Consider the following 20,577-nt stretch of genomic DNA (forward strand, 5'->3'; position numbering starts at 1 on the left):
CCCTATTTCATAAGCAATAGGATAAGAAATAAGATAGAATTAACCGTATTTCACATCTATTAATTTTCTGGGTATCATGCACTATAAAAACAAATATGATTAGAAAATAAACCTTCTAATCGCTTCAAAATAAATCATAAAAATCATGATAATAATAATATTTATTTACCGTACTTTTAGCAGCAACATGGAGCGTCCGGACGAGCGAATGGAGCGCTTGGAGCGAGAGGATGACTACTACGAGTCGCGGGCTCCGCCGCCGGTGACGGCTGCCCACACGTTGGGTCGCTACCAGAAGCACGGCCAGCGCTTCAGTGGCTCTACGCCCAATCTGCACCAGCAGCAGCAGGACTACCGCTCGGCCCAGACGCTGCCGCGCAAGTTGCACGAGCAGCGCAGCCAGCAGAGATTCGGCAACGGGATGGAGAAGCAGTCGTCTGGTAGGGGCAACTACCTGCCGGTTGCTCCTGGACCGCAGCAGCAAAGGGGGATGAACCAGAATCCCATTCCAAGTCCCAGCAGCAATCCGATTCCCGGCCAGATGCAGCCGCAGGGACCGGCGAAACCGGCCAGGACCTACGCCAAGGTCCTGAATCGCAGCAAGAGCTTTAATGTGCACGGGATGAACGGAAGCAACGACCCCAGTCCCATCTACATCGAGAAGCTCACGCGGAACAACTACCAACAGCCACGCCAGCAGCTGCAACAGCAGCAGGAGCCGAACTTTGGCTATGGTTTGGGCCAGGGACCCAATGCCAACTACAAGTCCAATCCGCATCTCTTCTCCGGCAAGGACAACTCGCTGAAGGGCGGCCTGAAGAGCCCCTCGATTGTGAATCTCATAAGTCGCAGCCAAAAGGATCTCACGAAGATCGGGCCGGGCAACGATGACGACGAGATCGTCGGCGGCAGCTATCAGCAGGAGCAGGATAAGAAGCAGCTGTATTTGCGTGGCCTGCATCAACAGGCACCGGATCTTTACCGCGTGATACATGGCGACGAGGAGTACGGTGGCGGTGGCTCCAGGAAGTATCCGCTGCAGGCCAAGTATTCGCTGGACTCGCGTTCGCCGCCCTCCGTGGAGCTCAACAAGGATACCGCGAGCATTGTGCGGCGCAGCAGCGAGGTGGACCATCAGCAGCAGCAGCAGCATCACCACCAGCAGCACCACCACCATCACATCCAGCAACAGAATCTGCGACGTGGCTCGGGAGCCACCATCATTGAGCTGCGCACCGCCGCCGGTGGCCATCGCAAGTAATTCGCCATTATCCTACCAAGACCATAAGATCCTACACTCCTATATTTTGAAACCATAGTCGAGCTTTCCTTGTGTCTAGTGTTTAAATTCCTCATTTGGAACTTTTTCAATTTTTAAAATCAAAATACATTATAAAATTCACTAAGAACCTAAAAAATAGCATTGGGAAAGCTCGACTATTTAATTCCCTACCATATTCCCTAACTATTTGCTAACAAATGCTCGGCCGTGGGCTTTAGTTTCATTTGACAAGCAGCAAATAAAAACAAAAAGGCCAATCAACCAATTGATACCAATTGTTAAATGGGTAATGAAAAAGCTATAAAGTTGATGGTAAATCGATAACGAAATACAAAAGTAATGTTAAAAAAATATAAAAATCAAAAGATAAGAAAAGAAAATCTAAAAGCAACGTGGAAGCCATTCCCACTGTCCTGCCACGCCTCTTCCAATCGTAATTTGATAATACCTACTATAATGCCTACATACGCCTAATTACATTGTCTATTTTATCATTTTTGTTTTTTTTTTTACTACTAATATTAACGTTTGTTGTATAGATACCGTTAAATCGATAAACTAACTAAAATAACTAATATTAATTCGATATTATTGTACAATTTTGATTAATAAACAAATTGCAATTAAAATTAAAATAAAGTGCCAAAATAAACAACGCCTTGGAAATTGATTTTTGAAAAGTAACGCGTTTGATTTTGTGCCCATCGGTGGCGCTACCTTAGCTTAGCACAGTTCACAACCTTGGTAGGTGTATTCGCTATAGGGATGGACCAACAGTCGATATTTGGTTGATGTGCTCGCTAAATCAAGTGGCAACGATCTGGCAACCCTTATTTGATACTCGATACATGCGGTGTGTGTGCTGGCTAAATGTGGTTTATATACTCGCTAAGTGTAGTGGCAGCACTTATGGTGTGTGTGCTCGCTAAATGTGGGATTTGTGAGCTGCAAAATGGGCCTGCCAGTGACGCTATCTTGACCACGGTTTTTCGCCAAAACTAAAAATTGAGGTAGTATGTGACGCTATCTTGACCAAAGTTTTTAGCAGCCACTTAGCTTTGAACAATTGCTCTCAAACTGTATTATCTTGATCAAGAGTACTTCTCAAACTGTAGATCGCTCTTGGCATAGAACAGTGGCTCTAAAACTGTTGCCGTTTCGCACGACCTAAAAGTATGCTAAAAAAAATTATTCAAATGTGCTGTAACTCACAGTTTGAGTACAATTGTACAACAAAAGCTGGAAAATAAGAACTTTGAGCCACAGTACCCAATTTTGTAATGCTTTATTCGTCGTAACTTTGCCAAACCGCGTCGCACAGCAAAAATACCGACTGTTCTGAGGAGCTAACGACCTAAACTTACAATCTTCATCACTTTCAGGAGTATTTATTTTTTGATCGATTTTCGCTTTTTTGATAAGGGGTAACATCACAATTTTTTGGAAAAAATTACAAATTTTAAAAATTTCTAGGCTTGAATGCCAATCGATTGGGAATTAAATAACGAGTTCAACAAGGTATGACATTCCATATTTGGACCATTATTTTCATTATTATGGCTAAAACACTGATATTTTAGGGTGGAAAATATGGATTCTAATTTTCGGTCGTTTTTCGGTCGTAATTTGGACAAATCAAGGCTCACAGCTAAAAGAATGACTGTTTTGAGTAGCTAACAACCTAAACTAACGATCCCGATCACTTTCAGGGAAATTAATTTTTGGATCAATTTTCACTTTTTTGATAAGGGGTAACATCACAATTTTTTGGAAAAAATGACAAATTTTAAAAATTTCTAGGTTTGAATGCCAATCGATTGGGGATTAAATAACGAGTTTAACGAGGTATAACACTCCATTTTTGGGCCATTATTTCCATTATTATGGCTAAAATACTGATATTTGAGGGTGGAAAATATGGATTCTAATTTTCGACGAAAATAACCTTTTTTTGTGGCTTTTCGGTCGTAATTTGGACAAATCAAGGCTCACAGCTAAAAGAATGACTGTTTAGAGCAGCTAACAATCGATTGGGAATTGAATTACGAGTTCAACGAGGTATTACAATCCATATTTGGACCATTATTTCTATTATTATGGCCAAAATACTGATATTTAAGTGTGGAAAATATGGATTCGGAGAAAAAATAAATACAAATTATTTTATTCACTTTTATTATTTTAGTACCTACAAAAGGGCAGAATTATGACCAGCCCTTTTACTTTGTAATCTCTTGATAGTATATAATTCATTAGAGGTTGTAAATTTGACTACTTTATACACACTTTAGAAATTTAATATCTTGACAAAGTCGTCTTGCTATTAATTCCTGGCTTTGTTGTAACTAATAGGCACAAAGCAAAAGTAAAAGTTATTTCCGGGTACTTAGGAATGGTATACCTGTACATCTGTACCGGGTAAAGCTCAGTCGATAAGTCCAACACCTGGGCATTGGTGCTAACTGCAAAACAAGCTCGGGTTTAGTACAACAGATAGGACCATAAAACGATTGCTCGGATCTTGAAGAGCGTCACGGATCAATGGGGCTTAAATAAAGTGGGGGGGTTATGTGGGTCGTCCAGACTTTGCTTTCCCATTCCCAAATGCAGAACTAGTTGTGCGACGTCTGTCGTGGAGTGCTGAGGTGATCACCGATCCCAAACATGCTCGTCGTTTTGCTCCTGATCCAAATAATCGCTGTGCTCGGCGACGGCCGAGAATGTGGATCGAAGTCCCTACTTATGGACCTGGTGGATACAATTCCCCGGCAATTTCAAAACACATCACTATCGCTGTCCAAGTGCGAGGAGCAGCTAGCGGAGCTCGGAAAAGCCTGGAAGGATCAGCAGTCCTGGGCACTTAAGGGTAAGGATTAGTTGTTTAATTATATAATTATAATAATATTTTAATTACATCCGATTTTTATGTTATTAAAAATTGAAGATAAATAATCGCTGAAATTTTACGTTTAAATCATGAAAAATTGTATAGAAAAGAAGTTCAATATGAAATAGGGTCAATTTTTTCCTCATTTCATTTCGATATGATTAATGTCCAATTTATGATTTAAACTTATAAAATTGATATTATATCATTTCATATAAGTTATAAAAATACCGTTTTAAAATACCAAGTGTAGTAATTTTGAACAAATATTGTAAAATAAGATCAATTTAATCCTTAAGCATATCAAAAAGATATGAATAACTTGATCTTTAAAAAATATTCAATTAACCTGCACATATCAATCTGATATTCAGCTCTGGACGCCTCCGGTGAAGGCTTCTCCAATTTTATGATGGGCCAGAGCACCTGGCTGGGCAACCGGTTCACCTGCCGCGCCGTCAACGAGCCGGTGCTCCAGGACATGACTGACAACAATCTGCGCCTGCTGCGCGAAGTGTCGCCCATCGAATTCCACTACCTGGTGGCTTACCTGGAGTCCAATTCGCCGTGGCAGCTGCAGGTATCCATCAAGCAGAATCCCCTGCTGCACATCGGTCTCTGCGTGCCGCGCAGCTGTGGCGTCCCCGAGGTGGAGCAGCTAATCCGCAGATCCCTAACTGCTCCTAACGGCTCCTTTAGCTGCTGGGAGATGGACGCCAAGTTATCGTATGTTAAGAAACCGGAACTACAGCCGCATTTCTTCGAGAGCGGAGCGGTGCACCTGCTTCTTTTGGTGGTGGGTGGCACCCTCGCGGTGACTCTTCTGGGCCTCACCAGCCTGGCCCAGCAGTCGCGCATCCTGGCCTGCTTCGATCTGGCCAGCAACTGGCAGCAGGCCTGGAAGCCGGTGAATCCCAACCAGGAGAACAGGCCCATCAACGGGCTGAGGGTGTTCACCGCTTTCTCGCTGATTGGCGTGCATGTGATCTGGTACAAGTACTTCTCCGTGGATCCCTCGGTCGAGATGCTCGCCAAGTTGGTGTCGATGACCATGCGGCACACCTACTGGCCCAGCATGGTGGAGATATTCTTTGTGGTCAGGTGAGGAAATACTGAAAGTAGGCTATGCCGCGAATTCTTTGGGCAAAATCCTTAAGAACACACTCTTTAAACGCGAATTCTTCAGCATAGATAATCCTTTTCCGAATTATTTAGGATAAAACTAATTAGGCGTATATTTGTTGAAAATCTAACGCGAATTCTTCAGAAAACGCTCTTGGACGTAATATTTGTCGAAATACTAACGCGAATTCTTCAGAAAACTCTGTTTGGCGTAATATTTGGTAAAAAACTAACGCGAATTCTTCAGAAAACTCTCGTTTAAGTAAAAATTAATGAAAAATTACCGCGAATTCTTCAGCATTCGCAAAGGAAGTCCCAGGTAGATAATATTTTTCCGCTTTTTTTAATGCAGTGGCTACCTCACGGTCTTGAACTTTATGAAGGACGAGCAGCTGCAGCGGGCGATAGCCAGCGATGGGTTGTGGGGCAACGTGCGTCGCTACCTGGGGCAGTTCATCCACCGCTACCGCCGGCTAGCTCCGCTGCAGTTCGTGGTCATACTAATCGGCGTGGTAATGATGGAGTACCAGCGCCAGGTGTCCGTGCTGCACATAACCGATCCGCAGGACGAGCTGTGCCGTCGCCACGCCATGCGGAACCTGTTCTTCATCCAGAACCTGTTTCCCATTTCGGAGATGTGCGGATCGTGGACGTGGTCGCTGGGCTGCGACATGCAGCTCCACATGCTGGCCATGCTGCTCCTCTTCGGGCACACGAAGCACCCGAAACTGGTCAAGTGGCTAACGCACCTGCTGCTGGTAATCAGCGCCCTCATTTCGAGTGTCCTGATGGAGGTCAAGGAGGTGGGCTCGAACTTCGAGGAGCTGTACCACACCAACGAGTGGTCCTACATGAGTCCGCTCATCAGGATGCTGGCCTACATCATAGGCGGCTCGTATGCCTACACCCATGTCAAGGGCTTGGCCACGCCCTTCGATCTGGTCATGCCCAGTCGATGGGCAAGATTGGGATCCCTGCTCCTCGTCGGCTGGCTGGCCAAGCAGGTGACCATGGATCGGCTGCCGGCGACCAGTGTCATCGTCATTTTCATGGTCATTCTGCGTGTCATGGTCACCACGCTGGCCAGCCACCTCATCATCTGCGGCACCCGGACGGACACCAGCGACTGCCACGCGCCCACCCGCTGGCTGCTCACCCTCCTCCAATCGGAGCCGGTGCAGCGCATCAGCCGCTTCACCTACGCCATCTACCTGCTGAATCCCATAGTCATCATGTACTTCTATCACTCCTTCAGCCACGAAGTGAATCCAGACAACACGATGCTGGTAAGTTTTATATGTTAGTTGTGATAAGAAGAAAACCTGTAGGTTCAGATATAAGGAATATATTAAGTTTTTACTACACAGAAAACCAAATTCGATATGAAATAGGGTGATTTCTACCTTATTTCATATCAATAACGTCAAATTTATGACAGAAAACCAAAATCGATATGAAATAGGGTAATTTCTACCTTATTTCATATCAATAACGTCAAATTTATGATTCAAGCACATCAACTTGATATTTTATCATTTCATAAAAGTTTAAAAATACTTTTCCAAAATACCAAATTTAGTATTTCTTCAAACAAATACTGTGAATCATATCAAAATGATATGAATAACTTGATCTTTTTTTCTGTCTACTAAAAAGTAAGAATGTTGACCTGATTATTATTGAGATATTATACTATACTAATATCTCATATAGCACAATTAATCCACAATTACTTTACCATTATTCCAGCTCCTTCTCACAATTTCCTGTTCGGTAATCTGTTACGTAATGGCCATCGTAGTCACTGTGCTCTTCGAAATCCCCTACAATCGGCTGATTAGCCTGCTGACCAACTCCAAAAAGAAGAATTCATAGATGTTTCTGTTCATACCTGGATATGACCAAAGTCCACTTGTAATTGGTTCTTCGAGAAGAAAGCTCCAAAATAAATTGTAATTGAGTAACTCACGAATTCATCGGCAATTGGTGTACTTTAAAGGAATATTTCGTTTATTTATCGAATACATTGAAATGCATACACGAGTTGGTTTCCTCAAATTTTTTGTTTGTTTTTTGTATTTTTTTTTATCTTTATATTACTTTGTATTTGTTTAAATAAATAAGATACATACGTTTAATCATAATAGCAGTATTTATCGTGCAAATTTGATAAGCATAATAATTGTTTACGTTTTGCTCGTCTCTTCTCTTGCAAGTTTTTGTCGGTTTTTTGTTTTTTGTTTTCCTCTCATTACGAAATAAGTTTTAAATATATGAAAAAAAAATATATATTTGCTTCTTCTTAATTTTTGCTGTATAATTTGTTGTCGCTTGTTTTGTATTATCATTTTTCTCATCATCTTTTAGCCTTCTCATTTTGTTTTTGTTTTAATTAGCTGCTCTTGCTTAAAGTGTTGCGGTTACGAAAGGGGGGTGTTAGTTTACTTTTTCTTTAAAGTAAAAAACGATCTGCGCTTTGGTTCGTCCTTTTGTGAGGTGGCTGGCAGAGTCTGGGATCTGCTGGCGGCCACCGCTGTCGAGTCGCTCTGGGCCTTCAGGGAGGTCACCCACTGGGACATCTCGGTGTCGTCATGGGCCTGCAGCAAGAACAAGGCGCCGTTTGCGAGCCTGTAAGTGGGAGAAAAATAAATCTGATTAGTACAATGGTTGTATATAAATTATAAACTTATTTAGTAAAGGATTTTTCGGATTTTTACTGATTTTTTACGGATTTTTAGTGATTGTTACTGATTTTTAAGCATCTATACGGATTTGTAATGATTTTTTAGGGCATCAAAGAAGGATTAAAAATTAGAAAAACTCCTACGTATATAAATTACTAGTTTTTACTAGAAAAACTAATATTTATTTGGAGTTGATTGGGTTCACTTGGTTAAAAGCTATAATCTACACTATAGTATGAATATTTGTCAAAAATATAGATATTGTAGCTTCAGTAGTTTATGCTCTGGCTTTGATTCTTAATTTTTTAAGGTGAGCAAATATAAAGCTCATATAGAATATAGTAGATTTACTCACTTGACTCGCAGCACGTGCTTCTTCTTGGTGTAATCACTGGCAATTTCAATGGCAGCGTTTTGCAGATCGTAGCTGGGCTCGCCGCGGAAGGTCAATTCGGGATTACTCTTGTAACCCTTCTGATCTTTGTAGAACGAAATGCGTCCGGCCCTGGCAGCCATGTATACCTGAGAAATAAAAAAAAGAAAAAGAGGTATATTAATCGCTTATAAAAGAATAATTAAAACGCGAATTCTTTAGTATTGAACTTAAATTTTAAACCCACTTAAGATGGGAGTTAGAAAGAAATTTATTATAACATGGATTCCCAATAGAAATAGAGAAATACCGGTGAAAAATAAGATATATTAATCGTTTATAAAAGAATAATTAAAACGCGAATTCTTTAGTATTGAACCTTATTTTAAACCCACTTAAGATGATAGTTAGAAATACATTTGTTATAATATATAGATCCCCAATAGATCCCCTTATCTTACCTTATCCCAAGATCGGTTGGAGGCCTTCTTGGTGGTCGAGTCCCACTCGTGTTTTCGTGTCACATAGCCCTCGTGACCCTCGCCGGCGCCTGGAGTTGCGCCTCGTTCTGGGGAGCACACACCATAAATTTCGATTAGTTGAAAGTTCTATGATCTATGATGTAACACAAATGGAATGCTAAATGCTATATGCTAAATGCTAAATGCCAGGGATCTCTGCGCCTAGCTAGTGCTCGTATTTGTATACCTGTTTGGATCTCGACAACGCGCTCGAACTCGACGGCCGTGTCTTTGGCGGCTTCACGGGTTTACATAAGTTGATTGGTTAGTTGGTTAATCCGTGATTTGGTTTAGTAAGCATGATTGAATGACAGAAAACGTTAAGAGATTATTTTGGTTAAACGAGACGATTCCACGGGGGGGATCTTGATCTTCTCGGGGTTGGGCGATCACAGTGCGGCTGGGATGGATGGTGGATATGGATTGGGATGCGGAAATGGATATGGAAATGGATAGCTGGTGGAGGACAGCTGGATTATGATGTGGGATTGCTGAAGATACTTGCAATGCACTTTCAACAATCCCAAGCTTCTAGAGGTGGAGAAATATCGATTTTTGGGAACATCGATGTTTTCGATGTTTATGTCAAAAAACATCGATGTTTTTCGATTAATTTTTCAAGATTAAACGAAAGAACAATAAAACAGCTGCATATTTTAAATTATGCTTTAGCTGTTTGTCCATATCTTAGCTTTTTGATTTTTTAACTAACTTTGACCAGTTTAGCTCGGTCAAAAATTGATTTTTACGTCAAAAAACCATCGATTTTTATCGAGGAAACATCGATTTTTGTAAAATATCATTAAACAACGATATTTTCTCCACCTCTACAAGCATCCTATAAAAGAAGACTATGCCTATCCGTACCTGAATCATCGTGCGAGGCTCCAACGTCCACGTCGTCGCGTCGCTCAGCCTCTCGTTTGGCCTGTTCCGCCGCCTCCGAAGCGGCCTTGGCCTCCTGCTCCTCCTTGATGCGCTGTCGCTCCGCCTCCTCCGCCAGCTCCTGGCGCCTCTTCATCTCCTTAAGCTCAAACTGGAATATATAAATAATATAGAATATATTCTACTAGTTAATAATAGAGAGAAACACCCACTGTTGTCAAACGCTCAAGGGCACTGAAGCGCTCCTCTTGGGCGGCGGCTGACTTCTCAAAGGCCTCGTGCTTCTTGATCAGGTTCTCCACCTCGTCGATGGTGTGGCCGAGCTCCGAGGAGAGCAGGTAGGGCTCCTGGGCGATCAGCCAGGCCTCGGCAACGGCAGCATCTCGGGCGAATTGGTACACCTCCAGAACTAAAAAAAAGGGAAATCATTTAATCAACAAGTTAAAGAGAAAGAAGGGTTAAACCTACTCAGCTGGAGATTCTCCCAGCGCTCCTCCCATCGGCGGAGCAGGGCATTCCGGCTGTTGCTCAGCGACATCAGGCGATCCTTGATATCCGCGGACGCGTAGTGATTCCTGGTGAGCAGCTCCTTGCCCAGCGAGATGCACGCCCCGAAGTTATCCTCCCGCGTATCGATCTCGGCCTTCAAACTCTGGTGGTTGTTCATCAGCAGCTCCACGCCGGAAACATCGCGTGGCTTCTCGGAGGTGTTCATCTGGCGCACTAGATCCTCCATCCAGATCATCAGAATGCGTACCATATTGAAGAACCGGAAGAGATCGCCCGTATCGGCTAGCTTCTGTTTGCGCGCATCGCACATTGCCTGCAGATTGTCCCAGGCATGCAGGACCTCCTGCTCCCGATTGGTGATCTCCTTGGCCTTGTCCCCGGCATAGGCATCCTGCAGCTTGGCCGACTCCTCCTGTATCTGCTGGACCTGCGAGTACAGCGTGGTCAGATCCTGCAGGAAATTGTAATGCTTTCGCTGCAGCGTCGAAACGGAGCCCGCATCGCGTCCCAGTTCATCGGACACGCCGTGCTGCTTCTCGAGGATCCTTCCCAGGACATCCTTGCAGTCGTGGAAGAACTTGTGCAGCTCCCGCGAGGCAGCGAGCATCTGGGTGCGTGTCTCAATCAACTCCAGTAGATCCTGCCACGATTCATTCAGGTTATCCTTCCATTCGGCTATGGTGGCCGAATCGGAATGGCCCGCCTGAATGAGATTGTCGGCTATTCCGTTGACCTTGGCCACCCTTTCGCCTCCAACGGCCTCCGTGTCGCGGGCGAACTCATTGAAGCGCTCGGAAAGCAAAGTGACATGGTCAAAGTCCTGACCCAATTCCTGCGAACCGGCGACCACCTCGCGATCCGTTATCCATTGCTCTAGGTCGTCCACCTCGCGGCTAAGCATGAATAGCTGGAGGGCTTCGTTGAGACGAGCCCTTCTCTCACCAGCCAAATCCTTGAGTCCGGCATACAGCTTGTCCAGCTGCGATTGCTTGACGGCAACGGCATCGCCGGAGGAGATATCATCGCCGCTAAACTGGCGAGCCACCTCGCCCAGCTGACGAATGGTATTAGCGTAATCCTCCACCGATTGCTCCAGGTTCTCGTGCTTCTTCATCAGATTCTGGGCACTAATCTCATCCTTGCCGCGATCCTCGACCATCATGTAGAGTTCCTGCTCGCTCATCCACGACTCGGCCTCCTGGGCATCGAAGAAGTACTGCTGCACCTTCTCGGACTCCAGGAGATGCCTCCGCCTGCCCTCGATGGCATCCTTGAGCTCCTGCCACTTCTGGGTGAGATCGCTAATCAGCGCCTCGAACTTCTTGGCATCCTCGTGACCCTCGTCGATCAGTTTGCGTCCATTGTTGCAAATGGCATTGATGCGCGGCTCATGGTTGTCGATTTCGGTGGCCAGCGATTGGTTCTTCTTCTTCAGCACATGGACATTGAACAGGGAATTGCCATAGTCAGGTGAGTTGGCCACCGGCAGCTTCTCGTCGATCCAGAGCTTCTCGTCCTCGACATCGCGACAGAACTGGAAGGCCTCCTTCTTCTTCTCCAGCGCCTTTTGCCGCTCCAACAGCGGCGCCTTGATCTTCTCGAATCTCTCCAGGACCGCCGTCTTCTTAACCACAATCGGTTCGATCTTCTCCTCGGGCACGGTCTTCTGGAGATACTCCGTCTGCTTGTCAATCTCCTCCACCTGGCGTGCCTTTACAGCCATCTGTGTCTGGATAACCTGCTGCTTTTGCATCAGAATGTTGACGGAGGTCAAATCATTCGCTGTATCGCCACTGACAATCTGCTTCTCGAGATCCGTGATGTAGGAATCGATGTCGTCGCAGGTCTGCTGGACGAGCACCTCGCGATTGGCGTCGAACAGCATGGCGCCCTTCTCCTTGGTGTGCACCTCCAGATCCTCAAACTGCTTGGCCAGTTCCTTGAGTTTCGGTTCGATCACGTCCTTGAACTCGGGCTTCTCCTTGGACAGCTCCTGGGCGGATTTCTCGGCCTCGAACAGGCGCTCCTTGTTGGCCGCAATCTCCGCCTCGAAGGCCTGATGACGCGTCCACTTGGAGTGAATAGTCTTGGCGCTCCTGTACGACTCATCCTGCGACGTGGCATACTTCTCCTGCACCCACTCGGCCAGCTCCTCAAGATCCTGCAGGAATTCGTGCAGCTTGACTTGGTTTTTGAGCTTATCATGCTGATCCAAAGCCCTCTGCCTGTTGTCATCCCTTCGCCCTGTGATATTCTCCGCCCGCTTGCCAATCTTCTCCGCGTCAAAGTGATCCTTCTCCACCAGCGTATCGGCCACCTGGAGCAGCGTATTGATCTTATCATCGTTAGCCTCCATGGTGGTGAGGAAGGCCTCGTGCCGCTTCAGCTGATTCTCGGCCTGCTCGAGATTAACCGGTGTATCGTCCTTGCTGAGGAAGTGCTCCTGCTGGCTGAGCAGCACCTCCGTTTGCCTGGCATCGCGATTGAAGAGCTGCTGATCGAGGCTTTGAGAGAGGAGCACTTGCCTGTTCTCCCACATCTGATGCAGCTCCTCCCAGCCATCCTTCAGCGCATTCAATCGCTCCCTTAGGAACATGTACTGCGGATCGTCGGAGGTGCTGCCCTCGGAGGTCAGCCGCTCGCCGTACTCCATCATGTTCTTGTAGTCCTCGGTGTAGTTGTCAATCTCCTCGCGAATCGATTGGTGCTGGGTGAGCAGCTTCTCAGCTTCCGGCAGCGAAGTGGGTGTATCCTCGGACGCCACATCCGTTTGGGTCTTGGTGAGCCAGGTCTGGAAGTGATCGAGATCGCGCAGGAAGCGATGCAGATCGCCCGCCTCCTCCAACTTCGAGTCGCGCTCCTTGAGCATCTGGGTGAGCTGCTCCCAGATCTGTTCGATCTGCGAGATGCGCTCCCTGATGATCTTGGCCTCCTCGGGATGCTCATCCTCAATGCTGTTGGCCTCGCGTTCCAAGCTCGAAAGCTTGGCCTGAATGGCCGCTAAATCGCGATCCATTCCGCTCAAGCGACGCTGCAAAGTCATCACACCAGTCAAATCCATTTCCAAGCTATCCGTTTCGGTCAGGATGCGCTTCTTGTCCTCAATCCACGAGATCGTCTCGCGGCACTCGATGTAGAAGGTCTGAACGCCATGGGCGGACTTCAAATCATCCATTTTGGCCTCGGCCTTCTCGCGCAGCGTCGACCACTCCTGGTTGAGATGATTCTGCCGCTCCAGAATCTCATCCGAGTTCGGATGCTCAACATGAAGCAGCTGACGAGCCAGTTGATTAACCACTGCCACGCGGGAAGCATTGGCATTCATTTCCTTGTCGAAGCCCTCGAAGCGATGCTTCATTATTTCCACATCCTCGATATCCTTGCCCGGCGTCATCGTGTCCAGCATCTTGGTCTTCTCCTTGATCCATTGCTCCACGCCGTCCGCTTCGGACATTAGTTTGTAAAGGCTAAGGGCATCAAGGAGTCGCTGCTTGCGCAACTTGGCCAGCTCGGTGAGCTCCCTGTACCGACTGTCGATGGCCTCCAGTCGCTTGTCCACCGCCGCCTTCTCCGCCTCGTTGAGCTTGAGACTCTCGGCCTGTTTGTGCAGAGCGTCGATTACCTCGGCATAGTTCTTTAGCTCATCCGCTACGTCCTTGTGCTTCTTGAGCAGCGATTGAACATTGGCCTCATCGCGTCCCACATCCTCGGATGAAACGATGCGCAGGGTGTCCAGCATCCAGTTGTCCACGTCGTCGGCATCGGCGAACAGTTGGAAATACTCGACGGCATTCTCCAGTCGCTGGCGGCGATATTTGGTGAGGTCCAACAGGTGATCCCACTTGGAGAGGATCTCCTTCAAGCGATCCTTGATGCGATCGGCTCCGAAATGACCCTCTGTGATCAGTTCTGCGCCCACCTTGGCCACATTTTGCAGCTGGGGATCATGCGAGGTGATCTCCGACTCCAAAGCCTTGTGCTTGCTGAGCATCAGATTGACGGTGGTGAGGTCGTGACCCACCTCATCGGTGGACACGATCTGCTCCTTCTCCTTGATCCAGTTCTCCTCGTCGGCGGTGTCCCAGTAGAACTGCCACAGTTTGCGGCTCTCCTCCAGGCGACTGCGTCGTTCGACAGCCAGACGCACTAGCTCCGCATAGGCATCCTCCAGTTGCTGGACGCGCGAGACGATAATCTCGGGATCGCAGGGTTTGTACGACTCGGGATCGTCGCTAAGGAACTTCTGCGAGTTCTGCACGACCACTTTGACCCTCTCCCCCAGGATATTAATGTCTGCTTCGACCAGCGAATGCTTCTGCAGCAGATCCTCCACGCCCATCAGATGCTTGCCATAGTCGTCGGTCATCAGCAGCTGCTTGATCTCCTCCATGTTGTCCAGTATGTAGAGCATCTCCTGGAAGTTCTGCTGCAGCTGCAGCGAGATCTCCAGACGCATACGCCTGGCACGCAGCAACTCCAGCAGATAAGTCCACAAACGCATCACATTGTCCTTGCGCAGGAGAATGCGCTTCACATCGTGATAGCGCTCTGATTCCAACTCATCGCAAACGGCGACCACCGCTTGAACACGCTCCTCGTAGGCAAAGATGTCCGTTTCGATGGCCTCGTGCTTCTTGGCCGCCGCCTCAACAGCGGCGAGATCGAAACCAAAGTTATCCTGGCTAACCAAACGCTGATTCTCCGACAGCCAAGTCTCGCGCATGGAAGCCTTGCGATCGAAACGAGCGGCCAGCTGCTCCAGCTTCTCCTGCCGGATGAGCTCCTCGCGCAAAGCCAACTCGCGCTCATGTTCGGCCTTCTCCAATCGCTCCCAGGCCTTGTTAATGTCCGAGATCATCTTGCCCTCCTTGGGCGTGTAGGGTTTCTGATTGTTGGCCCGCATCTTGGACTGCAGGGTGAACAGGAGAACCTCCAGATTGCCCTTCTCCACAAACTTGGGCGGCTTCTCGATGGTGCGATAGTTGGAAAACTGAGCCAATTGACCCTGAACTCCTGCCAGCGAGTTCTCAAACTCCCGCTCACCCAGGGATTGGATGGTGGTCTCTATCCACTTGAGCAAATCACTGGTGAAATGCTCATAGTCATGGACCATCTTGTCGTTCTCCATGGCAATGCCCACCACCTTGCCAATGCGCTTGCCCTGCACCGTCTCCTGTTTGAGCTTGCTGAAGTAGTGATAGTAGGTCACGACATACGTGATGATGGACTTCTCGTCGGGATGCTCAACGAAAACATCCTCGGCATCGAGCAGCTTGGCCAGACCGAGCTTATCCTCGGCCACATCGAAGGCATTGTTCAGATTGTGAATGGCATTGGTCTTCGAGAGCTTCTCGAATTGAACCAAATCCGGACGGTGTTTGTGAATAATCGCATTAAAGGCCAGGCCATCGCGCCAAGAGGTGGTAAAGTTACGCACATTGACATTATGATAGCCGGCAGTCTTCATCTGGCACCAAAGAAGCAAAGCATCCTTGGCCGACTTGGTCTCCTTGTTGTCCACCTCCTCGATGGTGATGTCCTGGATCTGGAAGCGCAGGATGATGGTCCAAATGAGGCCCAAGTTCAACGAGGCATTGCCATCGACTATGTCATGGGAGCCAATGTTCTCCAGATGGACGCGCTGTTCGCGTAGAAACTGCAGTGCCTTGTCCACATTCTCCAGGCAATGGATCCTCATCTTGCCCTTGGTGGGCTTGGGCAGTCGTTCGCCGGAAAGGACCTCGAGCAGCTTGATCAGATGCTTGCCATCCCGCATATCCACATACAGATCGGCAATGCGGCAGTTGACGCGGCAGAGATGAGAGTTCACCCACTTGGTGAAGGTCTTCTTCTGGACACTCTCACGCTCCTCGGCCAGCGCCTTGATCCTGGAGCGCTCGAAGAGGCGCGACGAGGAGTTGCCGCCATCGTACTCGTACTCATCGATGTACTCGTTGCCAGGACCCTGGCTGGGATCCCAGCGAACAATCGAAATGTCCGTCGTCATGGCTGGGGATCTATTGCTTCCACAGTGGATTAGTTGTACTTTCTATTGTCTAGTTTTCGTGAGTTTCGTGTCGTGTGTTTTATTTTCAGGGAGCTCGCCACTCCTCCGTTCGTCGTTTTATTTATCCTTGAGTCCAAACCGAATGTCTGTGTTGCCTTCAGAAGAGAATCACTGGAATGGTGGGAAAATTCGCAATCGGTTAGTTAATTTCACCGGTGATTCATTCATTTTCTTTTATCATTTTTGGGTTTGGTTTCGGGATGGCGTCACGCGGGTCGCCGGGGTCACCACTAGAATGTCCGATCGCAATTGCTACTATGGAACTTAAAGCGATTACATCACGCGGTGGAAGAAAAAAAAAAAAAAAAAAAAAAAAAATAAAACTGGGGCGAGAACCCTCCCCCAAACCGGATTCAAATGGCAAAACCGTGAAATTGCAGGAAATTCAATTCACTTCACAAAAACCATCGAAACAGCAGACAAAACGTAATATATAGGGGGCTACAAAATATATATATATAGTGGGTATATATGGGTATATAATATATATACACATAACAAGCGGCTAATTACTGGGGGTTTGTGCTTTACATGCGGGCCTAATTCGTTTAGAGTGTCATCGAAATGCACTTGGGGTTATTCTAGTTAATTGTTATTTAATGGGTAATTCATTTACAATTAGTTGTTTGTAAGTTTTAATTGATTTCATGAGAAAAACTTTAGTACTTTTTAAATTAGAAAATATTGAGTACATAAAGTGAAATTTCCAGTCAAGAAATAAATATTAAAGAAAAAAAAAAACTTTTTTAGTGCTATTTTTATAGCCTCAACTGTAAGTAATTCATTTACCATGACTTGTATGTAAGTTTTAATTGATTTCATGATAATTTACTAAATATGTATAAATAAAAAATTATTAAGTAAGATAGTATTTAATCCATAAATGTTAAAAAAAAACTTCTTTAGTGCTATCTTTATGACCTCAACTGTAAGTACACATTTCCATAAATCATGCTGGGCCCAGTTTCCATTTTCATCATCGAGCTTTTTGTTTTATGCCTCTGTCCGTGCGTTTCTACCCATTTACATGGGCTTGTAACTATACAACTACACTGGTATTTCACTTTTATCGACACGACCGACGATTTGAAATTATGACCTATTCACACGGCAGTTGGCCCTCGAAAATCCATTCAGTTTTTCACACATCGCAGCGTTTTTCACACTTTTGCAAGCTTTTTGGGCTGCAAATGAAAATGAGCCAAGTACTTGGGCTGTACTTTTTCCGGTTAATGTGTGTTGTTTTTTTTTTTTTATTTGTTTGTTTGTCGCTGTACTTTCTCCCCCGGCTTTCACATTTCAAATTAGGGAAGCAAAAAAAAATAGTTAACGCAGAATTGGAATTTTCCTTTTCAAAGTTGGTTTTATATTCTATGCAGAATTGGAATTTCCTTGTTAAAAGTTTTAATTGTTTAATTTAATTTTTCACTTTTTTATTTTTGACTTTTGTATTATATTTTTTTATTCTATGCAGATTTGGAATTTTCCTTTTTAAAGTTTCTATTTAGCTGATTAAATTTTGTATTTAATTTAAAGGCCTACACTATTTTCTTTAAATTTAATTATTTGTTGATATGTGTACATTTATTTGTTCTAAAATTGATTAGAACTTAGCTTGTTCTAAAAAAGGTTTCATTCAGCAAAATAAAATCGCCGACCTAGGACAAAAATAGAAACACTGATAAAACAGAGAACTTTTGTTCTGTATAACAGAGTGTGTTTTTTTTTGTGCTAATGTCCTTTGACCTTTATTCCCCATTCGCTTTTGCACAGGTGCCGGGGTCATTCCCTTCTACGCACACAACAACAACACAAAACTTTTCCTCCTCCTCGTTCTTCTTCTTCTTACTACTACTTTTTTCCACCACAATTAAGTAAGCTGCTGATTTCATTTGTACTAATTTTGATGAGAGCACCACTCCACCCGCAACAACAATAACAAGCAAAGTGCGAGCGAGAATTGTTAAAACAAACAAAAAGCAAAATCAGCACACGCACACTTCCACACGCACGCAGCTTCTATCTTGGTATTACGTAATATTTTTATTAAAACGAAGCTTAAAACTTTGGGAGAGCGGGAGCGAGCAAAAACAAAACTGGAGCGAGAGAGAGAGCGAATGTATCTGTGTATCGTATCCGAAAGGTGGTGCAGTTGGAGTGGAAGTGGGAGCGAGAAAGGGAGAGATGGGGTGGAAACTGCATAAGTCGCTCTCGCAAGCTATCCCTGTCCCCCTCTAGCACACCCCCCTTTCGATTGTTGGTGCTTTTTTAAGACTTAATTATGATTATGGCCGATCCTCTTGTTTTCAGCGTGAGTTCATCACAGAAAAAGAGAGAGAGAGTGCGATAGAGAGAGCGAAAGAGAGCGGGGCGTGTGTGGTGTGCAACTGCGAGTTCAATTAAACAGGCCAAGAGTTCAACTTTGGAAACTTGGAAATGAAACCACCACCAAAGTTGAGTTAAGCCAAGGAAAAACCAGTTTTCCCTGCCATTTATGAGCCAGTTAATGAGTTTTTTTGGTGATCAATTGATTGTAGGTGTGTGTTGTGTTTACAACTGTACATACATACATACATACGTGTGATTTGTCATAAACAACAACAAAAACAAGGTGAAGCACAAATAAACATTGAGCAAGTGCAGCTACATGAGGTGAATTCGGGGAGAGGAGAGCTCGCAAAGGAAAGGAAACTTCACTTCAACTCGTGACCTCTGGAGTGGGGTGGTGTTGCTGGTGCACAGGGGGTGGGTGGGGTTGGTGTAAGAGAGAGTGGGGTTGCCTATTTTTAGAGTGTTGGTGGGCACGTAACTGTATTTCAGCCAAGTGCATAGGCATAGTATGCGTATCTATGAGGAAGAAATGAGGAAAAAAAAAAAAGAGCGCACCGCTTGTATTTCATAAACTCACAAACACCATCACACGCATCGTCTTCAATACATATATATCTCCGATTAGGCGATAGCCGTGTTCTTCGTTTTTATCACCAAGTTGACGTAAGGTTCGTTTTCACACAGCACTGTTTTTTTTTATTGTTTTTTATTATTTCAGGGCCTTGAGTTTCTGGCCAAATCCATTGGTGCATCCTTTTCGGATCGGGTGAATTAAAAAATAAAAAAAAGCGAGCTCGTCCAATTCGATTACACACACACTCACACTCACGCACGCTACGCGCTCTCACCGAAACCGAATGATGTCATCAACGGCGGCAGAGGCAGGGCAGCGGCAGCGGGCGGCGACGTCGGGCCAAATATATGAATATGAGTTAGCAGGCAATTTTAATCGATGATGTTTTATTATGTATGTAAATATGTGGCGAAAATTGTTTCGCCTGATTTTTTAGCACACTTCTCCTGGCCACACACACACACCCGCACACACACACACACATCCGCTAGATACTTTTGCACTCAGCTCCTCTCTTTGCCACTTCTGCCGTTCGTTCCGTTCGCTGATGGCTCCTTTTCCGTGGCCACTTGGGCGTTGGTCTATTTCACACACCTTTCGGCCGCTCTTCGCGCCGTTTCCACTGCACTGCGGCGATCTTCACTTACCTACTCGACAATTTTGCAGCTCCGTCCGCCCTAATTGATTCACAAAACACAGTTAATTTCACGATTTAGCGCGTTCACTAAAATCTTCGGTCTGGCGGGTGAACTTTCTTGGCGAGAATGGAAAAAATGTATGTATTCAAAACATCGCGTTGCGAACGAGTGAGAAGCGGAGGCGGAGAATCATCGAAACTGGTGGAGAAACATCGATGGAAACATCTGAATCGGAGTTATCGATGTTTGGAGGCGACTATCGCTGACTACTAGCTATATTATATGATTTTTTGCGATGCTAAATAGCTAGAATAATATTATATATTCCGGGTATTTCCTAAACTATTAAATTTGCTGAATTGTTGAAAATTCAATAGAAAAATTCAGCAATTCAGGAAACGACTCCAAATGGTTTCTGTTAAATTTAAAAAAAAGCTGTTATTTGTTAAAAAATTTCACGGAACTTAAAACATGTAAAATTTGATTTTCTATTGTTAGTTACTTTCTAAAATGCTAAGCAAGGTAAGAGAAACTACTAATAGACTTTTTTATTTGATTTTAAAGCAAATAATGTAAACTAATGATAGTAAAATATTAAATTTTAGTAAAATAGATTCAACGATTCAACAACATTTTGAAACAGCTTCAAGGCTTTTCAATTGTAAGTTGAGTTTGAAATATGAGAAAATATATTAACAAAATA

The 20,577-nt window shown here is 45.2% G+C and overlaps 3 protein-coding genes across 12 annotated transcripts in view; 2 read left to right on the plus strand and 1 right to left on the minus strand.

Annotated features, from left to right (window-relative positions):
- Nucleotides 1–1,937, plus strand: part of chas (chascon) — a 29,923-nt gene extending 27,986 nt beyond the window's left edge. For 5 of the 7 annotated variants that reach the window (XM_070219239.1, XM_017140591.3, XM_017140592.3 and 2 more), the window contains one exon: nucleotides 181–1,937. In XM_070219239.1, the coding sequence (XP_070075340.1) occupies nucleotides 181–1,261 (1,081 nt within the window). In that variant the 3' untranslated portion in view covers nucleotides 1,262–1,937. The remainder of the gene's footprint in view (nucleotides 1–180) is intronic. The other 2 variants (XM_017140595.3, XM_044392579.2) reach the window with 1 other exon arrangement.
- Nucleotides 1,938–3,788: 1,851 nt separating this feature from the next.
- On the plus strand, nucleotides 3,789–7,334 carry LOC108056696 (O-acyltransferase like protein). Its single transcript, XM_017140603.3, has 4 exons — nucleotides 3,789–4,148; nucleotides 4,544–5,270; nucleotides 5,644–6,577; nucleotides 7,041–7,334. Exons 1-4 carry the CDS (start codon nucleotides 3,947–3,949, stop codon nucleotides 7,164–7,166), a joined length of 1,989 nt encoding a protein of 662 aa, XP_016996092.2. The 5' UTR covers nucleotides 3,789–3,946; the 3' UTR covers nucleotides 7,167–7,334.
- On the minus strand, nucleotides 7,281–20,057 carry beta-Spec (spectrin beta chain). Of its 4 annotated transcripts, none has more exons than XM_070219016.1 (8): nucleotides 19,888–20,057; nucleotides 10,223–16,442; nucleotides 9,967–10,163; nucleotides 9,737–9,905; nucleotides 9,057–9,107; nucleotides 8,810–8,916; nucleotides 8,331–8,497; nucleotides 7,281–7,919 (listed from the first exon to the last, which is right to left on the minus strand). In XM_070219016.1, exons 2-8 carry the CDS (start codon nucleotides 16,269–16,271, stop codon nucleotides 7,733–7,735), a joined length of 6,927 nt encoding a protein of 2,308 aa, XP_070075117.1. In that variant the 5' UTR covers nucleotides 16,272–16,442; nucleotides 19,888–20,057; the 3' UTR covers nucleotides 7,281–7,732. The 4 variants fall into 4 exon arrangements, with proteins under 4 accessions (XP_070075117.1, XP_016996089.1, XP_070075118.1 ...); XM_017140600.3 differs by having other exon boundaries at nucleotides 19,884–20,057; XM_070219017.1 differs by lacking the exon at nucleotides 9,057–9,107 and having other exon boundaries at nucleotides 19,884–20,056.
- Between the last annotated feature and the right edge of the window lie 520 nt (nucleotides 20,058–20,577).

The sequence above is a fragment of the Drosophila takahashii genome, chromosome X, assembly GCF_030179915.1.
Source record: "Drosophila takahashii strain IR98-3 E-12201 chromosome X, DtakHiC1v2, whole genome shotgun sequence".
NCBI classification, from domain to species: domain Eukaryota; kingdom Metazoa; phylum Arthropoda; class Insecta; order Diptera; family Drosophilidae; genus Drosophila; species Drosophila takahashii.